Source organism: Mycteria americana, chromosome 2, assembly GCF_035582795.1.
Source record: "Mycteria americana isolate JAX WOST 10 ecotype Jacksonville Zoo and Gardens chromosome 2, USCA_MyAme_1.0, whole genome shotgun sequence".
Lineage (NCBI taxonomy): Eukaryota > Metazoa > Chordata > Aves > Ciconiiformes > Ciconiidae > Mycteria > Mycteria americana.
Genome location: NC_134366.1, coordinates 83,764,047 through 83,791,151, shown reverse-complemented (window position 1 = coordinate 83,791,151; position 27,105 = coordinate 83,764,047). Strand labels below are relative to the sequence as shown.

Here is a 27,105-nt window from a genome sequence, read left to right as displayed (position 1 = left end):
AGGCTTAGTTCTGACAAAGTACTATTAGCACTATCCAGGTTGCTTAGTTATTCAAATATTAGCTAATTATCAACCTTAACATAACACCTTCACTCACCAATTTAGAAACAGATGTTCCTAACAGCCTGGAAGGTTCAGATATTCAATTACCTATGTAAATACACACCTCTCTCTAAAAGAAACTCTTTGTTTCAGAATCTATTTAGTTCTTCTAAATGACAATATGCAAGTTCACCTTGTTACTTATGGAATTCCAGTAGCTGGACAGACATAGACAGCCACCACATGGTAAGACTATTATTCTTACCAAATAAAGAAAAAAGTCTTCACTACCACATAACCTTAACTGTGATCAAAACTCTCTTATTTTTTTTTAAATAAAATTTTTAAAGGGCCAGGAAAACCAGAGAAAAAACCCCACACATTAAAAAAAGATTTGAAAGTTAATATGTATTATTACTTACTAATCCAAAGAAAATTCAGTGTGCAACTTAACCATAACTTCCAATTCCACCCATTTTCCCTACTGAAGCACAGATGCAACAACTTCAATCCTAATCAGAAACATTAATATAGTAATTTCTCATTTTAGAGATTTGGAGAGAAAACCGCATAACAAGATTGAGATAACTAAATACAACACTTCGAAGAGACATGTACTTAAGTCACACTTAAGTGATCAAACAAAAACTTTTTATTAATCAGGAACTTACATGCTTCTATGTCTACAAGTGAGATTCCAAGAGAGACCTGGAATATTTGTAAATATCAGATTGTTTATTTTTTAAGTACTCCGGATTCCTGCATGAATTTATATACATGAAACCACAGTCACAGGAATACCATTAAGTTGAACAGCGGACCTCATTTTACTCAATCCATTTTATTTTCCATAGGGCTTGTTTTGATGCAGTTGTGTTTGATAAGAGAATGCAAACTATTCATGCTTTAAACTGATGAGACTAACCACCCTACTAAACAAAGCAGTTACTTCAGTCAGATACTTGCTGTTGTATACTCCCAGTGCTACAATTCTATAGCTTAACATCTTCTAAATTCTTCTCATTGAAGTATTAGTAACTTAATCTGTTTTCAGCACTAGATATTTATCTTTGCTTTAACTCTCCCCAGGCCTGAGGCCTTGCTTGCAGCAAGAAGACTGCAATCAACACAGTTCAAATTTAATGTTGTCTTAGTCTATAGTGATCTACAGAATTAATTAAAAAAAAAAAGAGATACTTTCTTTTGCAACCACAGTTTGACTACATTACACTAACTATTCATCTGGGCACAACATATCCAACTGCTCATCACCATCAGATGATTTCAAGACAGGCACCTCCCAGAGAACCTGCTTCTGCCATGTCCCTTGTAGCCACTCCTTCTGCCTCTAGCTTAGCTTGCATTGCTCCTTTAACGCATGACTTTGTTCATCATCACTGTGACATAACATTGTGAAGAGCATCCTATCCTCAGGCTTACAAATACCTTCCCACATATATAAAGTGTTTGGAAAGCTCCTAACTGCATCTCAGCTGAATGCCAGAACAGCACCTGCCACCCTTTCCTAATGGCAGTCTTGCTTTCAAACTGCTAAGCCATTGGGCAAGGTGTTGCAAATGAGCACTCATCTGTGGTTAGAGAAGGCTCCCACCCAAAGAACAAAGTTTAAATACAGTCAACAGCAATTCTAGCGAGGCACCAGTGACCTTCTACACCTTTTCATCTTGATCAACTTACAACTAAACTTGGTCATTGCCAGCCCAAAGTGCCTAAAGTTCATTTAAGACAGCTGGTTTGTGAAATACATCCTCTTCAAACATCCAAAGTATCATGGAAGAACAAAACATTTCCAGTTACTGGTTTTCAATGGAAAAGGAAGTTCTGGGTTTCTCTGGGACTTCCAACCCAAAGCACCCATTCTACCCCTGTAGGACAAACACCCAAGACCAGGCTTTTTTGGACCCAACTTTCCACAGGTCCATTCCTATCTCAGTGTCAGATCCTCTCAACACATGCTATGCCACTTGGAGCACACCGCCATTTCTTCTCAGCCTACAATACTGATACATATTTGACTATCGAGAAGGGCGAAAGAAAACCAAGCAGGCATATGGATGACATTTCTTGTAGAGATCCTCTTCTCTAACAGCTGAACTGGGCAGGTGGGAGAGATCTGACAAAGCAAAGCAATGAGACTGTATCAGAAAAGAACAACTGTGCACATTAGTCCTCTCAAAGGGATATAATGCTCAGGGGAAGGGCAAGGCTTGGGTCCTTGAATGCAGAGTTAAGTTTCTGTTTTCACCCATGATGTGGAAACATTAGTTTGCCTAAAAGGTATGGCAACATAAATGAAAATGGGCAAGTTAATTTCCAGAAAGCTCTTCCCAGAGACTGAAGACAGGCAGAGGGATCCCCCAGGCACGCTACCTGTGACAGACACTGCAACCACCATACGTATGGACCAGGTTCTGAGCCACCCACCTAAAACAGTAACCAAGATAACACATTCATTCATATTTACTGAATTACAACATTACTTATCAGAGACCTGACAAATACTCATGTCTGGAAACAAACAGATTCAGATATTAATGAAGTAAAGTATTCCCTGTCAAAGAAATGCCTTCACTAGGTCCCTCTGAACTTACAAGTACCACAGTCTAAGACAGACACGGGTGGAAGACAGTTGAATGACAGGCTGAAATGGCCCTTTCCTGTATAAAAAACAGTTTGCATTTTGAGAAAGAGCTTGTTTAAGAGATCCATTGCTGTGCAGAAACAGGTCTTGGCTGATACTGATTTGTTTCTTGGCTGAATTGCTACCAACTGGTACTTCACTTGGACTCGATGATCTTAAAGGTCTTTTCCAACCTATATGATTCTGTGATTCTGTGATTCACACAGTTCTTTTAACTAAAAAAAGCCAGCAAGACAGGAAATCAAAGAAATCAAAAAGAGCATCAGAGGTACCATTCAGAAGTCTTCTTCAGTTTGCCCCTACACTGGTAAGAAAAATGAGGGTGCTTTATCTCTCCTAGAAAGAGATAACACAGTCACCTCAGCTACAATCGAAGTTAAGGCCGACAGAGCTGACAAGGCCAGACCACCAGCGTTTCACTATCAACATCAACATTTAATTGTAAACTTTTGGATTTCAAGTGTTAGAATATATGTCCTGCAAATTGGAGGACAACCCTCTTCCCTAATTGGGAATGCCAAAGTCGCTTGAATTCACATTTACAGGTATTTAAGCTTCTTAAATCTAGGATGGGCTACCACCTTTCATTCTGCTGTGGAACAAGATAATTTTGCCCACGCATTTCTAGCTACTTGATACGAAGAGTCATTAGTTCAATGGATGCCAAGGCAAGAGAGAAAAAACATCTCTTCTTGGAGCAGCCATCCATACCCCGGAACCCTACTATTAAAAGTTGACTTACCATGGATCACTGAACCATGAAAGATAAACCATCAAGGAAGAAAGTGAAAGTAAAAGACAGAGGGACCTCTGGGATTTGTGAATAGACTTCCATAGAAAAGGAGGATTAATACTAAGCAACATTTGTGCTGTGTAATTGCAGCTACAAGCGTTTGTGGCACAAGTAAAAGAAAAAGATTAGTATCTCTCACTTCAAGTGTAAATTGGATACTTGTGGTCATCTCTCCTCCATTGCACTCATGCATAAGGGGCCATCAATATGGAGAGGGAAAGCTAAATATTTATTTTGAAAACATCCTTTTCCTTACAAGATTCTGGACACGATCTTCATGAGTCAGAAAAAGGAGATTTAGGAAAAACGAGATTTGTGGAAAAACCTCAGTGTAGATCTCCTGGGACATCTGGGGTTTTTTTCTGCCTATGATACGCTCTAGCATTACACCTTTTTTTCCCCATTCATTTCCCAGAGGCGTGGAATCATCAGTTGATCTGTGTTCTCAAAGATGCAAAGCAAGGTCTCGGACTGCAAGTCCAAGGAGGGATGTCACTTAGGAGTCAACAAAGCCTCCACACAACCAGTGCAGGAACAGCTGGAACTAGTTGACAGCACCTCTAAATTTGAAAATGCAAAGTTCTTCACTCATCTGAGTCCTCTGCCATACATAGATCTCTTCCACTCCTCTTTTCTTCCCACTTTGTGCTTTTGCATCACCATTTGACAGGGTGGTTCAAAAGCCAGTCTGAACCTGCAGGTCCAATGTGGGAACCAGAAGCTGAACAGGATCTCGTAGGTGTTCTGACAGGCCTGTCAACATCAGGAGGAGCTGCAAATGGAGGCATCAGTATCAAACCCCTTGGTGCCCAGCAGCCTTCTGGCATGCTTTTCTGGCTGGGAAGAAGAGAGAGCAGCTATCCAGCAAAATTTGGCTGCTCAGACATCCCTCAAACCTACAGTGTCTGCTCTCATACCTTCTAGGACAGAGAAAGCACAGCTAGCACTGTCTATGCATCTACCCTAGCAGGAAACATGCTTATCTATATACTATTTATCTGTATCTCACATGAGATACAGAAATGAAATCCAGCTTCTATACTTCTATGGGATACCACACAAAGGGGAAAAAAAAAAAAAAAAAAAAAAAGAAGAGTCCTTTGGTTTTCTCCTCCCCCCTCTGTTACAGAGGTCATCATGAGCAAATTTCTCTGTAGAGCCTGGTGCTTGATGGTTCAAGGCAGAAGTCTCGCAAGGCATGCTAAAAGGAAGAAATAACAAGGATAAAAGGAAAAAAGTGGATTAAACACTAGCTTATAAGAAAAAGCAAAAGCCACAGCCTGTCAAGAGAAGAAAAACAGAAATGTATTAAACACCCCCCCCCTTTTCACTTGGGAGGACAAGGAGCCAGATCTATTTATTACTAGTGCAAAAATGTCTCTGCCCTCAGGTGCCTGGCCATTCAAAAAGTGGATAAACAAACTGTCACTTGAAAATATATCTTACATCTTTCTGTCAAGGAAACTTAAGCCAAGGATATCTCAGCATTTTTGTGTCTTCTGATAGTTTCCCAGGCAATCCCTTAGCAAGTGACTGAGTGCGCTACTTCCCACAGCCCTTATTTTCACAAAGCAAAACATGAGCTTTGCCCAAATCCTGACTGCATTATTCTACTTAATTCTGTTAAGCCACTGCCTGTCACACCAAGAGGAGAGAAAGAAGCTTCTGGTCTTGTAGATAACACAGGAGCATGTTGCAACCTATTTGCCACATGCCATTTCTTACTGTCCATCCAAACATACCGCTTGTTATAATACAGCTCAGCCAGCTAATTCACCTCCTCTACAGGCTCAGCCCAACTAGTAAACTATGTATCAGACTCTGATTTATTCTTTTCTTTCTATAGTTTTTCCTCCTTCTGTCACCACCTCCTAAACTAAATACAGAGCCAATAATGATACCGTCCAACCTCCACTATGTCAGAATTTAAACCATCCCAATAAGGTATTTGTTGTTCATACAGTTTGGAGCCAACACCACAAAGCTGGCGTAGATTCTTAAATAAAGACCACTTTTGTAGCAGATTGATGCACGGACTCCGATAGAGGGGTAAATCAAAACCACCTTTATTGAAATATTACATGGCTTATATACTTTCTAATTGTTTGTACATGCGCTGAGAGAACTCTTATTGGTTTATATGTCTTGTTCACGCGTCCTTCATGCGTCCCTTCAGCTAATACGATTGGCTATCTTTTTGCAACTTTGCAGTTCCTTTCTTCACAACAAAAATCACGCACTTGCCTATCTCCCTCCAACCCCATCCACCCCTGCTCCTGACACACAGCCTCCTTCCCTCGGACATGACCTGGACCCTCAGTACTTCAATCTTGTTAACCCTTTCACTCCCGCTATGCCTAATTCCTCCTCACATTTTCGGATCCTTAACAGAAAAGTACTAAAGATCCACCAAGCTACTCACTGCCTGTTAAATACGAGTTGTCCACGTGAACAGACCAAGGAGAAAATTAGCACTGCCCTGGCTACACCAGGGGCTTCAGCAGACTTCAGAGCTTCTCACCTTATTGGATGTCGTACACGAGCAGAGAAGAGAGCGAGCAGATGCAGGGGAGAAATCGTTCTGAGGGACGACAAGGCAGACCTAGCGGACTCCTTTCTTAAAGTCTAGGAGATTAAAGAAAGCAAAGCAGCAAGGACCTCCTGACCACAACTAATTATTTTTCCAGAATAAAGTGATTCACACAGATTAGAGAAAGGCTTTTTGGCTGGTTTTTGCTTCCCCCTCCTCCCCCCGGGAATCCTCAGAGAGACAGTTTGGCTCCCAGCTGGTGGCAGATGGGATGAAGAGACCCTCTCTTTCTTTGTACTCACACCTATCAAACAATCAAAAAAAATCCTGCTATTAGCTGCAAGTTCCTCACCAACAGTCATGTCAGTGTGACGATTAAAACACCCAGACTACGATGGTGGCAGGGGAGCAAGACAGCTGCAATGAGCCACCTAAGCCCAACCACCAGAGATGAGAAGCAGGCAGTTTATTTCACATGAGCTTTTCCCTCTTTTCAAGTTGATCCATAACTTGCTGACAAGACTTTTCCCCCCCCCCCCCCCCTTTTTTTGACTCATGCCACAGAAGCTACATCCACAGCCCCAGGCTGGATCAGGTCCAGCACTTAACAGGAAGGCTGACATAATTAAGCGCAGCCCTCATTTTCCCAAAGTAATCTACATCTAAGCTGCATTCCTCTGAAGTTACAATCTCTCAGTATTATTTATAAGGCAAAGAAAACCATACTTGTACAGCAATACAATATAGTTCTTCATGAGAAATGTAACATTTCCCTTTTATATTTTTCTTTCTTCAAATATGCAATAAAACATACACAAAATGCTACATGGAATATGCCCCATTGGCAGGAATATTTTTTTAAGGATAATGAAGTGTCAAGACAGGGCGCTCAAGATACATTAGTCATTTCTTTTAGAGGGACCATGCTTCACTAATACTGTCAAGTCTGTTGGTTAAGATGAAGAAAATCCATTGGAAATGCATATTCAATAAGCATCAATGGCCTTGGTTAAGTATCTTTTACAGAAAAAAGAAATAGACAGGAATGTCTGCTATGTTTCTGGCTGACTAATACATTTTTCAACTAAACAGTGTTGTGTATTTTGTAATTTAAACTGTCAAAGTGGTGACTGTATAATTTGTCCGTACATAAAAAATTATCCTTTTGCTTAGGGTAGGGGAGCAAAGTGGAAGTTGTGTGGTCTAACTGACAGTATTTTGCATGGTATGGCACTTATACATCATCTAAGACAGTACTAGCAGTCCCTACCCTATTCTTTTACTAATTTAAGGAGTTATACTGGTGAAGAAATGCAATCAAGTCATTCCTGCTGTCACAGCACATACACCCATTGACTGCACAAATTAATTTACACAAGAGACTTACCAGCCAGTCTCAGAGTAACTCTCTTTCATATCTTTACACACTACTTAAACATATGAAACTCAAAATCCTCATCTTGACTTCATCGTATAATCATACTATGAATAGAAGTGGAATAATGATAAAGTCCCTTTTCCTCCTTTCCAAAATTTCATTTTCTTTCTCTATTGAGGCATAACATGCTCTGCCAGACAATGAAACTGCAACTACAGTATTTCCACTTGCTCTTGCACTGAAGTGGCTTTTGTAATTCAAACCATCTGTTTAAAATTATTTTATGTTCAACATCTTCACTGAGCATTTTAGGGATTATAATAACAAATGACATCTGTTTTAAATTTTAAATGTGGTTCAGTAAAGCACATCCAAACCTGAGGCAAAGAGCTCAAAGAATATTTGATTTTCTTTTTAACATCACTTGATAATCAAAATTACTCTGCCTGCCTAGAAGAGTCTCTTTTGCCAAAACTTTTCAAGGAGAAATTTGACTATGGCCTACAAGGTGCCAGTAAAACATCAGGTGTCCTAATAGTTGAACGTACTGCAAATCAGTTACCCCAATGTCAGCCTACGCAATTTCCTCCGAATTATCCTGTAAACATGGGAAATCATATCCACAAGTCTCCCAGGCACAAAAACATACTTGAGAACAACACTGACAACAGGACAGCATTGACAAAGAAAACAAGGGTACTTCTTTAAGAAACGATTACTGCTTTGAGGCATGAAAGAGAAAACAAGAGCATCACGCTTTGGTAACACTTGTTAGCCCAGTGGAGAAAAAAAACGAAGAGCAGAAATTCAGCATTACATCTACTCAGTGTGCAGGCAGTGAGAAAATCAGAACTCAGAAAAAGCAAAACCCAACAACAATAAACCCTGAGAGGTTTTGCTGCAAATCATTTGGGGGGCCTATGCCTGTCTTCAGGAGGTATTTACAAATCCTCTTGGGTATTTCTTGACTTCTGAGTCATTCAGCAACACTCTATCAGCAAGTCTTCTTCAAGTACCACTGTTCTACAGCTTAACATCATATTTTCATCTCAATATGGACTGTTTAGTTCTTTTTGTGCTGCCAAGAGTGTCTTGCATTACTCAGATTTCTCTGTTCTTGCAAAAGATAAGGACTTTTTTTTTCCCTGTCATTGTTTTTTCTTGCCCTGTTTGGAGATCTTGTAGACAGATTTTTCATATTACAAGTTTCATGGGATACTTTTGGGGAAAGAACGTCAGCCCGAGAGCGTCGAACAGAACCCAGCCCACCAACCTCCACAGCTGCTAGGGTCAAGGGACAAGTGGCACTTAAGAGAACACAAGCACATGGAAGACAGCTTGCCCAGCAGTCTTGCTGTCTCATTGGAGCCCTCCTTGACAAACCAAGGCTGAAGGCCCCTTGAGATATTTTTAAAGAGATTTGCAATAAAACTATGCAATAAAGCACAGGCACCAACACAAGCAGCGCAGTTCTTCCCTTTAGCAATAAAAGGGACAAGGATCAAACTCTCTGAAGTCATACAACAAATATTAATGTAGAGCACAGGGGGAAAAGGATAGAAGAATAACAACCTTCAGCTGCACTGAGCTTTGCAAAACCAGCTTGCAAATATATTCTCTGTACACACAGAGAAGAAAACACAAAAAAACAAACAGTGCTTAAAGTATGTTCCATAGAAGCTAGCATGAATAAGGAAGGTTTAAAAAAGCTGAGAGAAGTTGTTTGTCTTTTATTAAGTCATATTTTCGTATTGATATCAACCATTACAAATAAACAAGAATTACGTCACATAGTAACAAACCACATCTGCTGAATCTTGCACATAAGCCTCTGAATGCCAATTTGCCAATAGCTTCAGTTTAAAGAAAAAAAAAGGACTACAAGACTGCCTTCTAAGCATACGGTAATACTTTCAATAAAAGGAATACAGAATACAGAAGGTTCCCACCCTTTTAATAGCATTTTTTTTAAAAAAAGGACTTTGGAGCTTTTGAGTTCCAAAGTACTACTTAATTACGCTAGCCAGTTGAATGTCATGTACAACTGAATACTATCCAGCTGGCTAGCATAATTGACGTGTTATATATGTTTACCTACCACACTTCAGCTCACAGCAAAGTTGACACAGCTAGAGGTAAGTTAAGTTTCCCACTGAGAACAAAAACTCATTTAAAGCCCGAGGCGAGCATCCATAAGGAAAGCAATCCAAATCGGAGACGCATTATACGACACAGTTCACCGACGAGCACAGCTGAGGAGAGCAACCTGCGGGCGCAGAGGGGAGCGACGGCCAGTGCCCCCCGGGAGAGGCGAGGCGAGGCGAGGCGAGGCAGCCCCCGCCCGCGGCGGGCGGGCGCTCTCCAGGGTGCTGCACCGCTCCCGGGCCCCACAAAGCCGTTCCTGCCCGCCCTGCGACCCAGGGCTCGGCACCGCGACAGACCCAAGTCCCTAGGAAATCGCCCCCTGAAAACATGCTGTCAGGAAGTACTGCTTCGTCATCAAGAAATAAGCACACGGGAAGAAAATTCTCCAATCCCTTCAATCACCAAAAGAAACAAACTACTCCAAAAAAATTGCAATAGCCAAGTTGTAAAGTGCAGAAAAAACACTAAAAGGATGGATTATATCACCTTCAAGAGAGCATTCAAGTTCTCGAGTAGTAATGTAAGTATATACAGTATTTGGCCAAGGATACTTTGAGGTCTGCTAAGAAATCTTTCTGCAAAGGAGTCACCTCCTCTTTAACTCTTCCACTGGCAGCCATACTTGCAAGGTGTTCTCATAGAAAGCATTTTCCTAAGCGTGCGTAAGACACAAAACCCACTCAAATTACCAGTTACTGCAGCCTGAAATACCCACATTCACTTTAGAACAAAGTTCTTTTTGCTCCTACAGCAATCCCTACTAACAAAGTAATTAACATTCGTTATCATTTACGATATATCAACTTGTAAACACCCTCTGTTGAAACCCTGTGAGCTTACATTTGTTTTTAAGACAAAGCCAAGCCACTTTTCATTTCTGTAAGACACCCTTATTTTTGAGCTGCTGAGTGACTCTAATAATTAATAGAGCCAGGAAATGATTCCTGGAAACAATCAGTATTCTGCCTCTTTGCAATATGGGGCAGTGTGGATTTAAAATGAAAGCTCCCCACCACTCAAACTTTTTCACAAAAAAAATGGCAATAGCTTCATTGTAGAAAAAAGGCTCAGAGAGCAAGATGAAAACTGTCAGACAGAGACCCAGAAACCTGGAGAACACAGATGGGCAACATCTCTCCAGTTCTCATATTACGTCTTCCCCCCAAAATGAAGAATCATTTGTAGTTTCCTGATCTCTCTGCTAGCAAAAGGGGGGAGCGATACAACACTGGTAGGCAGAAGATTCCAAAGAGATGACAATTACTATTATGAGACAGACATCAAATATAGTTTCATGTCAAGAACAGGAAGGCAAGGTCTAGCTATTTTAGTATCTGCTCTCAGGGAGGACACAACCAGCTGGTTTTGAGATGACAGAAAAAGTCTATTATTCACTTCTGCATAGCAATTATTCACCTGTACTCTACCATCTGTAGAAACGTGCTTGTAATTTAAAGCATGTTTTCCAAAATACTTAAGACCAGCAAGGCAAATATGTTTTATCAGGTATTTTATACAAAAATGGCTGCCATGGGAGTAGCAGTTAAAAGAGCAAGAGGTCTTCACAGTCACAAATACTACAAGGAAAAGGAAGCCAGTACAGCTGCAGAGAGCTGTCCTGTCCTCCACAGATCCTGCCCGCTTATCCCCATGCCAAACCTCTGCTGGCACAGCCATCTGTACAACTGTATAGTCAAGCAAACTGCAGAATGAATTCAACTGAAAATAACCTCAAGAAAAAAAAAAAGGAAAGAAAAGTAAAGATAACTTTGCTGTAGTTTAGTTCCCCAGTCCAATTCCCAAAACAAACCTCTGCGTTGGCATCAGGACAGGACTGCATTTCCTCCCAACAACACTGCTAACTCAGCATATTCAAAGCATGTCCTCAGACCCCTACTTTGTTCTCCGAAGCCTGCATCTCACACTAGTTGTATTCCTTTCATTAACACCATAGTTTATTGCATTACCTCCTCCACAGGCCGTCTCAAATCTCTCTTATCATATTTCCCCCTTATATTTGAACACGACTGAGGAACAGCAGGCTGTATAAGGAAAATATAAGGGGTGTTTTGCAAAACTGTGCAAATTACTAAATTGAAGAGGAATAAGGTGAAGCAGGCAACCCTCAAAAGCACAGAGCAGCAGCATGGAGTCAGCATAGCAACATCTCTGCAAGTTGGCCCATGCTTCTGCAGTGACAGGAATAAGCAAGACCTTTTCAATGTGAAGCCTTAATTGTCTTGGCCTCCACAAAGCTTCAATAAAAGACACCTTAAATTCAGGCAAAACAGCTTTTCATTTGAATTTAGGACCTTTAGACCTCAGAAATCAAGAATGACTTTACAATGATTGTTTTCATACTTCAGTGCACTGTTACCCATCCCCATCTACACTGTCCTTCACCACGGTGAGGCATGATAAGGCCTCATGGCCTTACCTGTCTAAGATGGCATGGTAAGGCCATCTTAGACAGAGTGGTGTGTTACCCTCTACAACAGCTTTCTGTGCAGCCTACATTTCCAGACAACACACTCCATCTTCCAGACTAGGGTGAATGAAGCCCAAGTAATTCAATGCTCTAGTGTTTGTGGTGTCATAAAAGGTCATATCTTTTATTCTCAAATTATGTCTCCTAACTCAACTGTAACAGCATTTTTTCCTATCTATTCATTCTCACAAAAACATAATACACACATTATGAAGCTTGAACAAGTTTTCTAAAATACTCCTTAGGCTCTGAGTTTGTCTGCTCACTGTATTTTTGATGGTAGGCTTCCAAATATCCACTGTTCACAGTAATGCTTCAAAACAACAGTTTGAGAGGTAGAAAAACACAGCCAGACTTTGATTCAAAGGGATTTGGGGGGTTTGTTTTGTTTAATTCATGGGACATTATCACATTTTCGGTGAGGCTGAAAATATTCCCAAGAGCCCCTTCACACTGCTGTACTACTTCAAATCCCAATTTAACAAACATTTCCTAAAGTCAGTTTCTCTGGGTAAAGATATGCCTGTACTTAACACACATTAACACACTTAACTATTAACTACTGATATAAGCTATTCTCGTTAAAAACCATGCCCTTCAAACTGCAAGGGACACATACAGTTTCAGAGAAATGGCAGAGGTCTTTAAGCACAAACTACCAACATTATGAATATCAACATTTGCATTATTCAGTTCCCGCAGAATATCAATATATTTTTGAGGTTAGAGAGTTTACAAAGCACTGAAATTCAATTTTTTTAAGGTCTGAAAAGAAATGTAAAAATCATAACTTCCATAAAGTTTCTTTTGAAAGAGGGTAAAAGTTAGTCTTAAATAAACATACATAGACAAAGATTCATTCAGGTAGCTCAGTTTTAGAAGATGACTTAAACAAGAGTTGGCAGAACTCACAGATCTGCATTATTTTAAAGTAGAAATCAGATTTGCTTCAGATTTTCCTCCATTATTTTGTTCCTTGTGCCTTGATTGGGACTCCAATCAGATGAAAAAAGGCTACTCTACTTCACTGTAGGACTCCCTAGAACACATTAATTCATACATTTCAAGTATTCAGCACAGAAAAACCCAATATGGACCTAACAATTTTTTTTTTTTAATGAAATTAACCTTGTCTGTAGAAGCTGAAACAGAAAACCCCTCATAGCTTGACTTAAACTGTGCATTCACTCACTGTGAGAGCAGTTGACACTGCACCAGCGCACCACAGAAAGAAAGCATACTTTACACATGCATGACCCCACCAAACAGCATAGAGGGAACCCAAAACCGTTTATATGTTTAAGTTCATTGAACTTTGAAGCATTAGCTCAAAGTTTAACACTCCTACCAAAATCAACACAGTAAAAGCAAAGACTGATTTTTTTTCCTACTTATTTTCCATCTCAAGAACTGTAAGTTTAAAAGTTCATGAAAAAAATGCACAGACTGAAAAAATTATTTCTACACCACCACCTCCAAAAAACTCTGAAGATCTTTTTTCTACAAGCCCCTTGTATTTTGGATACTTAGTTTGACAGACCTGTTTTTAGAAATCATGCTGTCTGAGATGTATTTAGGTATGCTGCTCTTCAGATATAGAACTTGAATCCTTGAAAAGTTAGAAGGAAACACTAACTCCAGTGAGAGACAAAGCAGCTTGATGAACAATCTGCCTCTCTCAGAATGACTACCGAATAAAATAAGAAAAAAATAATTTGTAGCTATCTGCCTCAAGTAGACCTATATAACGCTTTATTTCCAGAACTCGTGCATCTTTTTCTGCCTTGCACATCCTCCAAGGTGCTACACTTTCCTTATCAGGTTTTCTTTTCAGGTATCTCAAAACAATACCTCTTTGGTATACCATAAGAAACGGTTTTTAAGCATATTGTTAAAAGCACATTTTTCTCCCTACATTCTTCAGCTCTGGAATACACATTTCAGCTGCATTAACTTTATCCCAGCCATCCATAAATTATTTTGGAGCAACTGAGTGACACCTGCAAATATTTCCGTTAGTTTCATAAATCAAAACAAACCTCGAAGTACAGAAACAGAGGAATACTTTTACATTATTTTAGGTGAGGAAGAGTGAAAAAAGTTAGTCCTTACTGTAACAGCACACAGAAGTCGCCAGAAATAAGTCTCTTAAAAGAATGGCAGAATTTAGTGTTTGAACTGTCTTTAAACAACCTCAAGTCACATGTAAACATTGCCGGCGGCCACTAGAGGCTGCTACAGGACATCAGTAAGTTTTTCCCTCCATTTTAAGGGAAGAGGCAGAACACCAGCATGAACTTTTTAACAAGTTCATACTGAACATGCTTTAACTCTCCAGAAAGGAAAGGAAAAAAGCACACGATTTCTTTAAGGGTTCCCAATTCCACCGGAGCAGCAACAGTAAAATATTTTTGTTCTTGTTCTTATTGTGGTCTGAGTCGAATTTTAAAGCATTTTCAATATACCACCATTTTACTTTATGGTATAACCAGTTCACACTCCACTACTTAGTCTCTTTTTGTATATCGACAACATAAAACAGTAAGTTAGTAAAAAAATTAAAAGTTTATTATAGGACAGAATGCAAAATTGATTACACTATTTACAAAAATGTATACAAATTAAGAACAGAAGCACCAGTCTTTTATAGCATACTATCATAATATGAACGGAATAGGTTGCAGTTACGGTACTGAATATTGCTTCTAGATCTCAGTGTCACCACAAAATGTTGCCACTATTTTATTACCAAGATTTCGGCCCCCATTTTGCTCTCAGTAAAGCAAGTAACTCCTAGTGAATCAGCTTTACACAAACAGAGCTCCTACTAGTGGGAATGGGGCGTTATTTTCAAAGAAACAAAACAGAAACCCACTCTGGCCCTGTTCTGCATCGTTTGCAGTGAGCAGAACTTCCTTCAGTAGCAAACACGACCTGTTGCTACTCCCCGGCTTCAATTCAAGTTTCTCGCCAGGTAACACACAAGGCGACAGCTTCACATCATCTTTTTAAGAGTGATAGCGTCATACTTCCAGATACACACCCGTGCTTGCACCCTCCCTAATTTCAGGCCTACCAGGCACACCTGATGCCGGACGACGGTTCAGGCCCATTGGGGGCGCGGCGCCCAGGCCGCCCAAGCACCCGCCCTGCCCGGGGACCCTCGCATGGAGCTGCTTTCCCCAAACAGCCCCACACTGGCCCAGCCAACTCGGGCATGGGGTCGGCTGACAGGCCGAGCCCCACCCCCCCAACACCCTTACGCCACCAGCCAGGCCGCCACTACAAGACCCCTAGGGCAGCCAAAGCTCTCCGGAAGCCGGGAGAGACAGGCCCGCGCCCGGCCCCGCAGCGAGAACCCGGTCCCGCGACCCGAGCTGGGCGGCAGCCCACCCTCTCCCTCCCGCGGGAAGCGCTCAGTGCGCACGCGCCAGGACTCACTCGTCTTCCCTGCCGCGAGCTCCCAACAGCTTCCGCTTCCGCCCGGCCGTTCCCGCTCCCCGGCCCCGCCTCCCGCCCAGGCGTCGCGCGCAAGCCCCGCCCCCCGGTAGGGCACCTCCTGCTGCCTCAGGCCCCGCCCCGAGCTGCCACCCGCCTCCCGCGCGGAGGGGGCGGGCGCGAGTCCTGGACGGAACGGTCTGCGTGCCGGGGCGCTGCTCGCGGTTGGCCAGGGCAGCTCTCGCGAGAGTTGGGCTCCGGAAGCGGTAGCGGGGCTGGTGGGAGGAGGCTGAGGAGGAGGCGGAGGCGGTAGCGGCGGGAGGGAGGGAGGAAGGAAGGGAGTAAGTCAGTCAGTCAGTCAGTCAGTCGCTGTTGCCGCTGGCGGCAGTGCCCGCAGAGCGAAGGGGGCTGGCACCGGCCCCGGCAGAAGTGGCTGCGGCGGTGGCGGTTCCGCGCAGGCTTTGCCGAGGTAGCGCCTTGGCGGTGGTCGCGCCGTGTCGGGCTATAAGATGGCGGCGGCGGGCGGGGGCAGCAGCGTGAACCCCTTCCTCAGCGACTCCGAGGAGGACGAGCCCGAGGAGTCCAGGCCCGGCGGCGGCGGCAGCAGCAGCAGCAACGAGCCGAGCGGGCCGGCATACCCGCAGCAGCAGCAGGAGGCGGCGGCAGCCGCGGGGAGCCCCGAGGAGCTGCCGGGTTTGCGGGCGGCGGCGCCGGGCGATGCCGGCGGCGGTGCGGGGGCGGGCGGCGGGGCCGGCGCGGGCCCCGGCGCGGGGGAGCCGCCGCGGGTGTCGATGGACGCGATAGCGGCGCAGCTTCTGCGGGACCAGTTCTTGCTGACGGCGCTGGAGCTGCACACGGAGCTACTGGAGAGCGGCCGGGAGCTGCCCCGGCTCCGCGATTTCTTCTCCAACCCAGGCAACTTCGAGCGGCAGAGCGGTACGCCGCCCGCCGGCGGGGCCCTGGGCGGCCTGGGCGGCAGCGTGCTCGGGGGAGCAGGCGGCAGGGAGCCCGGCTCCGGGCAGCTCAGTAAGTGACCCTGGTTCGGGGGAGGGAGGGGCGGGGCGGGGCGGCGGGGCTCTGGGGAGCGGTGGCAGCCGCCGCTGGGCGCACGGGGCTGGGCGGGGATGCCTCACGGTGCGGCCCCTTGCCGGTGCCTGTCACTAGGGAAGCTGGGCGGCCGGGGAAGGCGTTTTGTATCGCTTCTTGTTTTCTGTAACCTGCGTGAGGGACTGGGGGAGGCTGTAGGAGCGGGGCAGCCGGGGGCTGAGAAGATGCGGTGCCAGGACCGATGTTACCCTGGTCCCGCTCGCGTACCTTATCGAGCCTCAGCCTTCCTGTGAAGGTCACGTGTGTGCTAAATGTAGAAGAAATGCGAGAGACAGAAATTTCAGCCTTAGTTTTTAGCTGTCTCGGGGTTTCTTGTGCCTTCTTTAGTGCCTACTGTCAGGAGATAAGTCGTATGCTGGTAGGAGAAAGAGTTGGGTGTTGAGCTATGGCTGCTGCATTTTAGACATTTAAAGTCTAAAAATTGTCGAAAATGGGGCATCAGGAGCCAGCATGTTATTTCTGCTGATGCATTGGAATGGCTAAGTCATCCAAGAGTAGGTCTGAGTTTCACAGCTCATGCACAACTAATACAGTGTTTTCTCTAATTAATGCTGGCATGTTTACCAAGTTCCTGCAGTCTTTGCCTAACCATTTTGGGATTTGGAGTTGGGGTGTGGTAAATACACTGGATTAGTATAGCTTCTGGGAGAAAAAGTGGTGTAGATATTTGGAAAATCATCACGTACCTGGCCTTAAAAGCTTTTGAGTTTTAGTAGTAGAACAGGTGGCTTAGAATAAAATTACTTGTGTGTCTTATCAATGTTACTGTCTAGAAATGTAGAGTTCTAAAAAGGAGGTAGCTTGTGGAAGTGCCTTTGAGAGAGAGAAGCTGCCCAACCACCTGACTTTTGAGGACTCGAAAATGATCCGAGGGCTGGAGCACCTCTCCTACAAGGACGGGCTGAGAGAGTTGGGGTTGTTCAGCCTGGAGAAGAGAAGGAAGAGAAGGCTGCGGGGAGACCTTATAACAGCCTTCCAGTCCTTAAAGGGGGCCTATAGGAAAGACGGGGACAGACTTTTTAGCAAGGCCTGTTGTGACAGGACAAGGAGCAATGGTGTTAAACTAAGGGAGGGCAGATTTAGACTGGATTTAAGAAAGAAATTTTTTACAGTGAGGGTGGTGAGGCACTGGAACAGGTTGCCCAGAGAGGTAGTGGAGGCCCCATCCCTGGAAACATTCAAGGTCAGGTTGGATGGGGCTCTGAGCAACCTGATCTAGTTAAAGGTGTCCCTGCTCTTGCAGGGGGGTTGGACTAGATGACCTGTAAAGGTCCCTTCCAATCCAAAGCATTCTATGATTCTATGACTTAATGAACTTATGCGAAGGTATTGAAATGAAAGGAGTTGTGGTAAGCAGACAGTTGAAAGACTTATTTATGTGTATTCTAAGACACCTAAAGGCATTTTGTAAATAGTCCCATATTTTTGTTTGTTTTAAAAAAAGTTTCTAATCTTGCAAAGACGTGCAGTTAGTCTTAAAATTTGGAAATAACTAAACAGTATCTAGATGGCTGGGATAATAGGAGACATCTAAACTTTCAACTTGTTATTGCTTTTCAATATCTTTTAAAAATTGTATGGATTTTTTTTTAATTCATGCTGTGTTGTTTATATTCTGGTTATCTTGTTTATAAACACTTTAGAATTTTGTACTTGGCTTTGTCCAACTGAGAGCGTTAGTGTGGTGGTCTTCATGATGAGATTGGTGAATGTTGGAAAAACCCGTGCTTCAAGGATTTGAACTGATAAAAATTTCTGTTTCATTAAAAGCAGCTTCCTTGGGGATTCCAATCAATTCATCTGATTGATTAAACATTCTCTTTTCTTTGTTAACATGATATGTTGTTTCCAGTTATTGATAATGTACATGCTCCAGTAGAAGTAGAAAAACAGTAGCCTGTGTAACTGTAGTGTTGTGCATGCAAAAAAAATGACCTCTTGCAATCCTAGACCAATGTACACTTGTGTGAGAACATCTTAATGATATTGTGCTGACCAGCTGAATGATAGATGGCGATGGGACATCACTATTAAAGGCAGGAAGAGGCAGGGGAGAGAGAGAGAGAGGAGGGGGGACTAAAACTTGTTTTGGAGCAGTTGAATAATAGTGAGATGTGCTAAAAATAAATATCATGCTAGACCTTAGGTTAAAGGTTAAGTGTAAGTGTCTTGAAATCTGGTACCTACAGCAGGTTAGAGTATGCTTTTCAAAGGATTTTTTTTGTCTCAGCAATGATTCAAAAGGCAGTTCACATTGAGTGACATTGAAAGGTGACAGATCCAGAACAATGAAAAAAAAAATGTATTTTTGTATAGCTCAAGTAGATGAACTTATTGCCATCAGACTTCTTGCAGTCTGGAGTCGAATTGTGACAGTGCTGTTCAGCCTGATTCTGGTTAATGTCAACAAGAGCTGATAGTCTTATGCCTCTGAATTTATGCCAATTTCCAAATGTTAAAAAATAGATAGCAGAAGACTCTGATGGGCTGAAAATTATATGGTCTTTGCAAGAGTTCTTTTCACTTCCCTCTTAAGCATCCGGTATTACTGGATTTAGGTAGAGGACTAAGCCACAGGTCAGATCCAACAGTGAGTCTGAATAGTTTCCTAAGTTAGGCAGAAAGTTCAGTTTTGTTGAGAGGTCCAGTCTGTTGTGCCCACATTTGTGGATCCTCACATGGAGACTTGCAGAGAATGTATGTGAGAGTAGTGCAGATATCTTCTCTTGCTTTAACATGCCAAAAGGTATTTGAAAATAAACTACTAATTTTCTTCATGGAAACTATTGATGTAGAAAGTAGCGGAGTTTGGCATGATTGTCATTTCAAGGTCACTTGAATTTTATGCTTCAGTGAAAAAAAATTCTTAAGATTAAAAAAAAAGTTCTTTATTTCTGTTGATATCTCAAGTCAGAATTTCTTCTGGGTGCTAGCTTTGCACCTGCTCCTCCCTGCCCCCAAGTTAGATGAATTTCTATGGGTTTACACTGAGGTATCTGATAATTTGAGTGGATGCAGAAAAAGTGTGACTGGCAATTCTTATTGAATGTGAAGTATGTTTGGAATGCTGCCTGAGGATTTCCACAGAGCAATGGAAAGCTTTCGTACTGTGCGTTCCTATGTAGAATGGAAGAATTTCAGTGCAAGTGTTCATTGGCACTTCTCAGAATCCTTTTAGGCAAGCTAAACTATGAGTGCATGCTGGAATTTCTTTTGCTTTTTTCTTATCTTTCTCTTTATAGACTGCTATAAAGAGGTTTTAATGAAGTATCATAGGATTTAAACAGCTAGCATCATGTGGTCAGCTAGTGACTTAGAAGCTGTTTTGTCTTTGAACCATGCTTCAGAGCACTTGGTTACAAAAGCAAATGATAGTCAGATGACTGGGATTTCTTAGTTTTTGCAAAAACACCCTTCTGTTTTCTGGCAGCAGTAACGTCACAGCTGCAAACAGAGATTAAGATATATTGTAATGAAAAATATGGAAATGTATATTGTGTCTAGCAATTTTTCTCTTCTAGTTTGAAGCAAATTCACTTTGTGAAGGAGTCAACTCTGTTCCTTTAGATGCACAGCACTTGTGTACAGTCATCCTTCATGTCCTGTATCTCTGCTAGATCTTCCCGAACTTCTATAACAACTTCTTCCATTGGTTTCAATAGCGGTAGCTCCACATCTGCTAGGCCATTTTGATACCACTTTTCTAATGCTACTCATGTGAGTGGTACGGTTTGGAAGTCCCTACTTCATACACTATTCCAGATCTTTCCAAAGCCTTTGGATAGCACCTACATATTAAATTTAAATTTGTGTCCCCTTCCCTATCATCTTTGCATAAGAAAGTACAGTACAAATTGAGACACTTGATATTTAGAAATAAAACTGTAGCTCAAATGTCTCATCCCTGTTCCCGAACCTCAGATGTTTTCCCGTATATACATATGACCATAATTCAAGCTTGAGCATAGCGGGTGAAGAATACTTTTTTTTTAAAATGTGATTGATATGGTGCCCTTCGATTGCTATGCTTTGCGAGTGCCCTTTCCTGAAGGGATGCAGCTTACACTGTTAGAACTAGCTTTAGCCTTAAAAGCTGCCAGTTATTTTTTCTTTATGGCTACAAAAGCTCAACATACTCAAAATTTGAAATAGCTTTAATGAAAATCATAAAGAAGGGGTTTGAACATTTATGTTACATTTATGTTTTTCAGGAGATTATTTGTTTCTAGTTATTTCCAAAATAAAGTTGTTTATAACTTTCTGGGGACTTGATTCCAGTTATATAAAGCTAATCTGTGAGTACAAAATTATAAAGTATTGCTGCTTCTTTGTAGTAAGCTCCTGGCTTTGTTTACGATTTGGGATTCTTTTTTTTTTTTTTTTTTAATTTGTTTCAGATATTGTGAAGTATCTCTCCATTTTTGCTTGTAGCCTTTGAAATTCAGATGGGTCCTACTGGAAGAAGCCATATGGGAAGAGCATATTGATTATGCTTTTGTGAGAAAGGGGTGTCTTCGTAACAGCTCTCAGTCCTGAGTTACAGACATTGTGACTATGTGTAGGCCCTTGTCATGATCAGTGTTTCAGCAGATCTTTGTTTTGTATGAATATATAGCAGAACAGGGCTACCTCAAAACAGTTCGTTATATCTCAGCTTCAGTGGCAGTCTGAATAAGAGGAAACGGGGAAGAAGACAAATAACTTCTGTTGTTCTAATGACTAGTTCTTCCTTTGTTAGGTGTTTTGTTGTCAGCTCAAGTCTTTTGTTTGTTACTTTATGAAAGTAAGCAAAAATATATAGTCTTGTTGCTACCTCTCCAGATGCTGTGAGGTGGAGTGACAACAGTGGTTTTACTACCTGATTTCCCAGGAGCACCTGGGAAAGGTGCTCTCTTAGTAAGGACAGAGTGGAAAGATGCAGATGAACAGGTCATGACAGCTGCTGGTATTGGCAGACGGGAGAGACTGAATGTTGTCTCTTTAAAAGAAGTACTGAAGACAGTTGGAAGAGTAAGAGGTTTGCACATAACGCTGAAGGAAAGGGGGGCCGAGTTCCCTGCAGACCTGCCAGAAGATGGTAAGGCCTGGATGAAACCTGAGAGGTTTCATACTGCTCTGGTGTTGGCTTTACTGATAGAGAAGCCAGGTGAACTTTCTCCAGTTGTGACTGCTTTAAACACCCCTCCATTTTACCAGCACTGGTATTTCTGAGAAGTTTTCAGTGAGATGCACTTCATAGCTTAAGAGCTTTTTAGTTTAAGACTTATGCAACTGTTGGAGTTGTCGAATGAGTGAAACCAGGTCTGCTGGAAGCTGTTTCTGATGGATGAGTGGGTAGTTTAAGCTTTGGCTGATATCTGTGTTGGGGTGATTTGGGATGTAATGGTAGATAGTTCAGAAGACAGGTTAGTCCCCATAAGGGTATAACTACACAAAGAAATAACAAGATAAGGTAGCATGAGATAAGCATGACATTGATGGGCAAAGAAGGACAGACTAGTAGCCACTAGCACTAGGCAGGCAAATACCAAGTTATCACTGAGTAGCAACTGTACCGTATGTCCACGTTATATTTTGCCTTGTAGTAACTTATTTGATTGTAGTTGTTCTCTTACGGTGTTTACAGATATGCTATGGGGAATTAAGCTGCTTTAGTCTTGGCTTTCTGTTCTTCTCCTGTGCCAGATTTACTGTTACTTTTCTATGCTGGGGAAGGCAGAAGTGAACCTCTATATATATGTACTGTAGCTAGTTCAGTTATGTGCAAGTTTAACCATGCCTTTCTTGAAAGCTTCAGCAAAGCAAGCAGGCTTTGTGCTGAAGCTGCACACATTTCCTTCTGTCAGTTTTGCTGTCAGGGAAAGGAGAGATTGGGGGTGGGCGGGGAGGAGAGAAGAAGGGAAACAGCAATAAGATTAGCTAGAGCTTTGCATTTCAGAACCAACCATTGGAAGCTTCTTTAAGCTCCCCTGTACATAATTTCAATTCCATATAAGTTATATTGAGTTTCCTGTAGTTTTTCTTCCTCTCAGAATTATCTTTTTCTTGACTGAAGATGTGACTTGTAAATTCTGTTCAGCTGAGAGAGTGCTTGCTGGAAATCTTATACAAGATTCATTACCTGTTATAGAAAGATTTGTCTAGTATTTGCAAGCAAGTCATGATCAAGTAGGTATTGATATCAGCTGTGTTGGAAGCTGATCTGTGTGCAGTCCATCATCTCTGTTAATTTAAAATTCGTAAATACTGGACTTCTATGTTCTATAAACTCAGAATTAATGAAAATATGGAAAAAAGAATCTTTTTCAGGAAGTTCTCATACTTTCAAACTGAACTGAGGTTTGTTACAAATTCTGAGTTAGGTAATTTATGTATATGGAACTATTTAAAATATAGTATCAGAAGTCTCTTTCCTATCAGTATATAAAAATAAGTCATAAAACCTTATGCTGTTGTTTGTTCAAAGTTGTAACTCTTCATCTTCAATGTATTACTTGTATTTGGTTTTCTAGTGTATTGTAAAGATGCAGGTTTGAGAAACTGAGTTGAATTCTCCTCTAGCATAGGCTAACTTTGAGTGATTCAGTAAAGGTTGTAGGCCTTGTATTGTTATTTATGATGCACGTGCCTGAGACATGACATAAACTATATCAAGTTTGTTGGACAAAAAATTAAAAAAAAATTGTAAAGATTTTTTTGTTTTTTAAGACCAAGCTGAAAAAGCCCTTGAGAAATACTGAACTCTTTCCCCTGATGCACCATAGGGGAGAGGCGATTTACTTCCTCCCTTCCTGCAATATAATGCTGCATGATGGTGATGCAACTGATTACTTTGCTGTTGAATTGAAGGAAATACTGTTACGTAAAAACTCACAGAATAAGAATTTCTTATTTATATAACAAGTACTTTTTCATCTTGGTTTGATGTTGGAGGGGAGAGAGAGCTATCAGCTGTTTTGTCATTTGACAAAACTGTTGGGAGTAAGAGAAATTGTGGCAAAAATAATCACAGAATCACAGCATGGTTGAGGTGGGAAGGGACCTCTGGAGATCACCTGGTCCAATCCCCCTGCTCAAGCAGGGCCACCTACAGCTGGTTGCCCAGGGCCATGTCTAGACAGCTTTTAGGTATCTCCAAGGATGGAGACTCCACAACCTCTCTGAGCAACCTGTGCCAGTGCTTGGTCGCCCTCACAGTGAAAAACTGTTTCCTGATGTTCAGAGGGAACCTCCTGTGTTTCAGTTTGTGCTCACTGCCTCTCGTCCTGTCACTGGGCACCACTGAGAAGAGCCTGGCTCCATCCTCTTTGCACCCTCTCTTCACATATTTATACACATGCATTAGATCCCCCCTGAGTCTGCTCTTCCCCAGGCTGAACAGCCCCAGCTCTCTCAGCCTCTCCTCATAGGAGAGATGCTTCAGTCTCTAGTTGCTAGTTTTAAAATTTTTTAATATTTTTTAAATTCTTTGTAGAATCCATGTGGACACACGTTGTTAGAACTTATCTGGAGAATTTAATACTGTCCTGAGATAAGTGTAGAAACTGGGGAAAGGGGAACATACTAGAATTGAAATATGAATAAAACTGAGAGAATACAGTGCTTGAGAATTAAGATGGGTATTATCTATACACTTTAAGTAGTCCCTCAGCAAAGACAGCCATTTAAGGACTAGATTGATATAGTTTTGCTTGATATCAGAGAGTATAACAGAAAGCTGGGTTACTGCAGAGAATGGAAAAATCCTTGTAATGCAAGTTAAGCAATACACTTTGAGAAATGCAGTGCTGCAACTTCAAGCATATGGAGTTAATTTGATGCTGTTGATGCTTTCTGATTTCTGCTGAAGCCAGCTGGGGTCTTGAGCTGGAAGAAGTACCTCTGTGCCATGCTTTTCCCTTAGCATTTTGTTTTGGGAAGCTCTGGTAGCTCAAGCACATTGCAGCACATATGTAGGGAGCCAGGCTGGGTTTGATGCTTTCCCCAAGGTCATATGCCCCCGGACCTCAGTGTTCACTGCAGCAGCATTCAAATGGCTTTGTGCAGGGCCAGCTTAATTCTTTCAGACTCGACTAATTTGGATGCTGCCTGGGACTGTCTATGCAGTAAGTCCCCCACAAAAGCAGTATGTGACTGGTATGGCTGTCCATGAGATCAGCTCAGGTGCATCTGTATCTTAACCCAATTCAGTGAGTGTGTGTTATTTCCGTGCTAGGGTGCAAGATGTATCTATTTTCTATTTGTAATTTCTTCTTTCTCATGAGCTTCTGTTGTGTGCCTGTCATGGGAGTGAAGGTTGTATCTTTTTACTGCAATGTAACTGCAGAGTATATTTTACATATCTGCTTGTTGTTTTGTTGGATTTTTTTTTTCTGCTATTCTTGGCCAGCAAGCATATGTTAGTTTTCTCCAAGTAGCCTTAGGGTTTTTACCCTCATATACTTTCTATGAATTTTCATAGCTTGTTAGTAATATGAACTAGGTAAGAGTATTGATCATCTGTTTTTAATTTGATTTGGATTGCCCATCATGGACTAGTATTATCTGATCATCTTGAATGCCTGTTCTAGGTAGTTTGTAAGTGGATTGCTCTGACAGCTTGTAAGTTAATTTGTATTCTAGTAGCTTTACTTTACTTAGTTTCCTTTTCATTTGGTGATGGTCTGAGAACTTCTTTTCAGAACAAAACAACCTTGAAAATTCAGCAGGTCTCACTGAGTAACAACATCTGGGAGAGACCAAAAGAGGCATTTGCAGTTGCAAAACAAGGTTGATAGGTTAGGTGCTTACAATTTAGTGCCTGATGCAATGAATTACTTTAAGGCTCTTAGTTCCATCTCAGAGTTACCATAGTGATGTGGAATGTGTTGATCTGGTAAAATTTACTCTGCAAGTTCAAATTGGTGTAAAAAATTGATACATAAGTCTGTTTCTACCATAAAGGTTTTATGCTAGGTCAGATATCTGCTGCCATGGATCAAGTTTGCTTTGCTGGCCAACCCAGTGTTAGTAAGCTTGGAACAAGTTGAAACATATCAGAAGTTTTAAATGCAGCAGCCATTTAAGACTTCTCAAAGTAATATTGCTCCAGAGTTGTCTTGTGAAATTTGGTAAAGCTTAAAGAAATTTGCAGTATCATTTATAGGGAATTAAACTATTTAATTCATTTATTCTTATGTATTGCAAAATGTATCTATTTCAGTTGCTATATAATGCAGCCACAAATACAAACTGTGAATTGATGATCACTTTTTAAAGTGTTAATGATGTCTGATCCTTTGATTTAATGTAGAAAGGACTCCATTAAAGCTCTTCAGATTTTTACATTACTCCATGCTTTCTGTGAATGCTATCCCTCTTGCCAGCTGGTTTATTCATATACGCTTACGTGCAGTTCAGTACTAATATAGGGCTTAATAATGTGCAAGTAAATACAAGAGGAAGTTTAATCTTTCTCCCAGATGGTCTTTGTCCCCACTTTCCTTGGCTTCTGCTGTTTTGTGCCTGTGATATTGTGCAGGACAGCTGAAAATGCAAGTTATTCAAGGACATGCTTTTCCAGACCAGTATCTCTAGAAAAGAGCAGGCCATCTGTTGCATGGCCATAAGGGCTAGTTTACCATAGGTCTTGAATATTTAAGGTAGGTAAAATACCTGGTTTGCTGACTTCTTTACAGCCAACAGAAACAGATCTAAAATGTATATTTATACACTTGCATTTCCTTAGGACTGAACTTGAACAGTTCTTTTATTGTACCTGTAGCACAGAGAAAAAAGGAAAAAAGTGGCAGACCTGAGTAGTTTCTAAGGAAACTTCTCAATTGGGATGTGTTATCGGAGTACTTGCTGGTTTGCCTGTATCTCTTTGAACTTAAAAATTAGGTTGGATGTCCTAGATGTAAAGCTAATCTGTACCAGATAAAATATGTTGTACTGTTGTCCTTTCCAGATGTATATGAAGTTTCTTTTCCAAGTTTCTTTTTTGATTTTTTCATACCCCTTAAAGTTTCAGCTTTGATCTCCTTATGACATGTTTCTTTCGGATGGAAAATTTTCCATCAGAGGTTCCTCCATGCGAGAAGGGTTGTATGTGTGTATTGGGAGGAGGGAGAGCTTAACTCATAAAATAGCACAACACATCAGGAAAAACTTCTGTGTATTTTCTAAATTTACATGGAACTACATCCTTCCTTATCTTAAAGCTTGTCTTAGTAATAGTCCATGGGTTGTATATTGAAAAACATTGCGGTAGGGGCTTTTTTAGCTTCTCAGTTTTCATAGATCTGAGAGAGTATCTCAGAATTCGAAAATTTTGCTTGAATTCTCTCGCATACAGCTGTAATTACATGGTTTTCTGACATGAATAATCCCCAAGTACTTCCATTGTATGGTAGTTCATAACATTTGGAGTCTAATTTACTGCCATATATTAAGGTGTAGCATGTCTGTTGGTTGAATTATCATGGAGGGTTTTTTTAATTCATAAGAAAAATAAACCTTAGCAATTCCCTATTTTAATAAT

General features: G+C 41.6%; 2 protein-coding genes across 5 annotated transcripts in view; one reads left to right on the top strand and one right to left on the bottom strand.

Annotated features, from left to right (window-relative positions):
• Positions 1 to 15,800, bottom strand: part of PIGN (phosphatidylinositol glycan anchor biosynthesis class N) — a 110,372-nt gene extending 94,572 nt beyond the window's left edge. For 2 of the 4 annotated variants that reach the window (XR_012774369.1, XR_012774370.1), the window contains exon 1: positions 15,480 to 15,800. The gene's annotated coding sequence lies outside the window, so the exon portion shown is untranslated. The remainder of the gene's footprint in view (positions 1 to 15,479) is intronic. The other 2 variants (XM_075493972.1, XM_075493973.1) reach the window with 2 other exon arrangements.
• Positions 15,801 to 15,819: 19 nt separating this feature from the next.
• Positions 15,820 to 27,105, top strand: part of RELCH (RAB11 binding and LisH domain, coiled-coil and HEAT repeat containing) — an 86,767-nt gene continuing 75,481 nt past the window's right edge. The window contains exon 1 of the mRNA XM_075493971.1: positions 15,820 to 16,502. Within this exon, the coding sequence (XP_075350086.1) occupies positions 15,986 to 16,502 (517 nt within the window). The 5' untranslated portion in view covers positions 15,820 to 15,985. The remainder of the gene's footprint in view (positions 16,503 to 27,105) is intronic.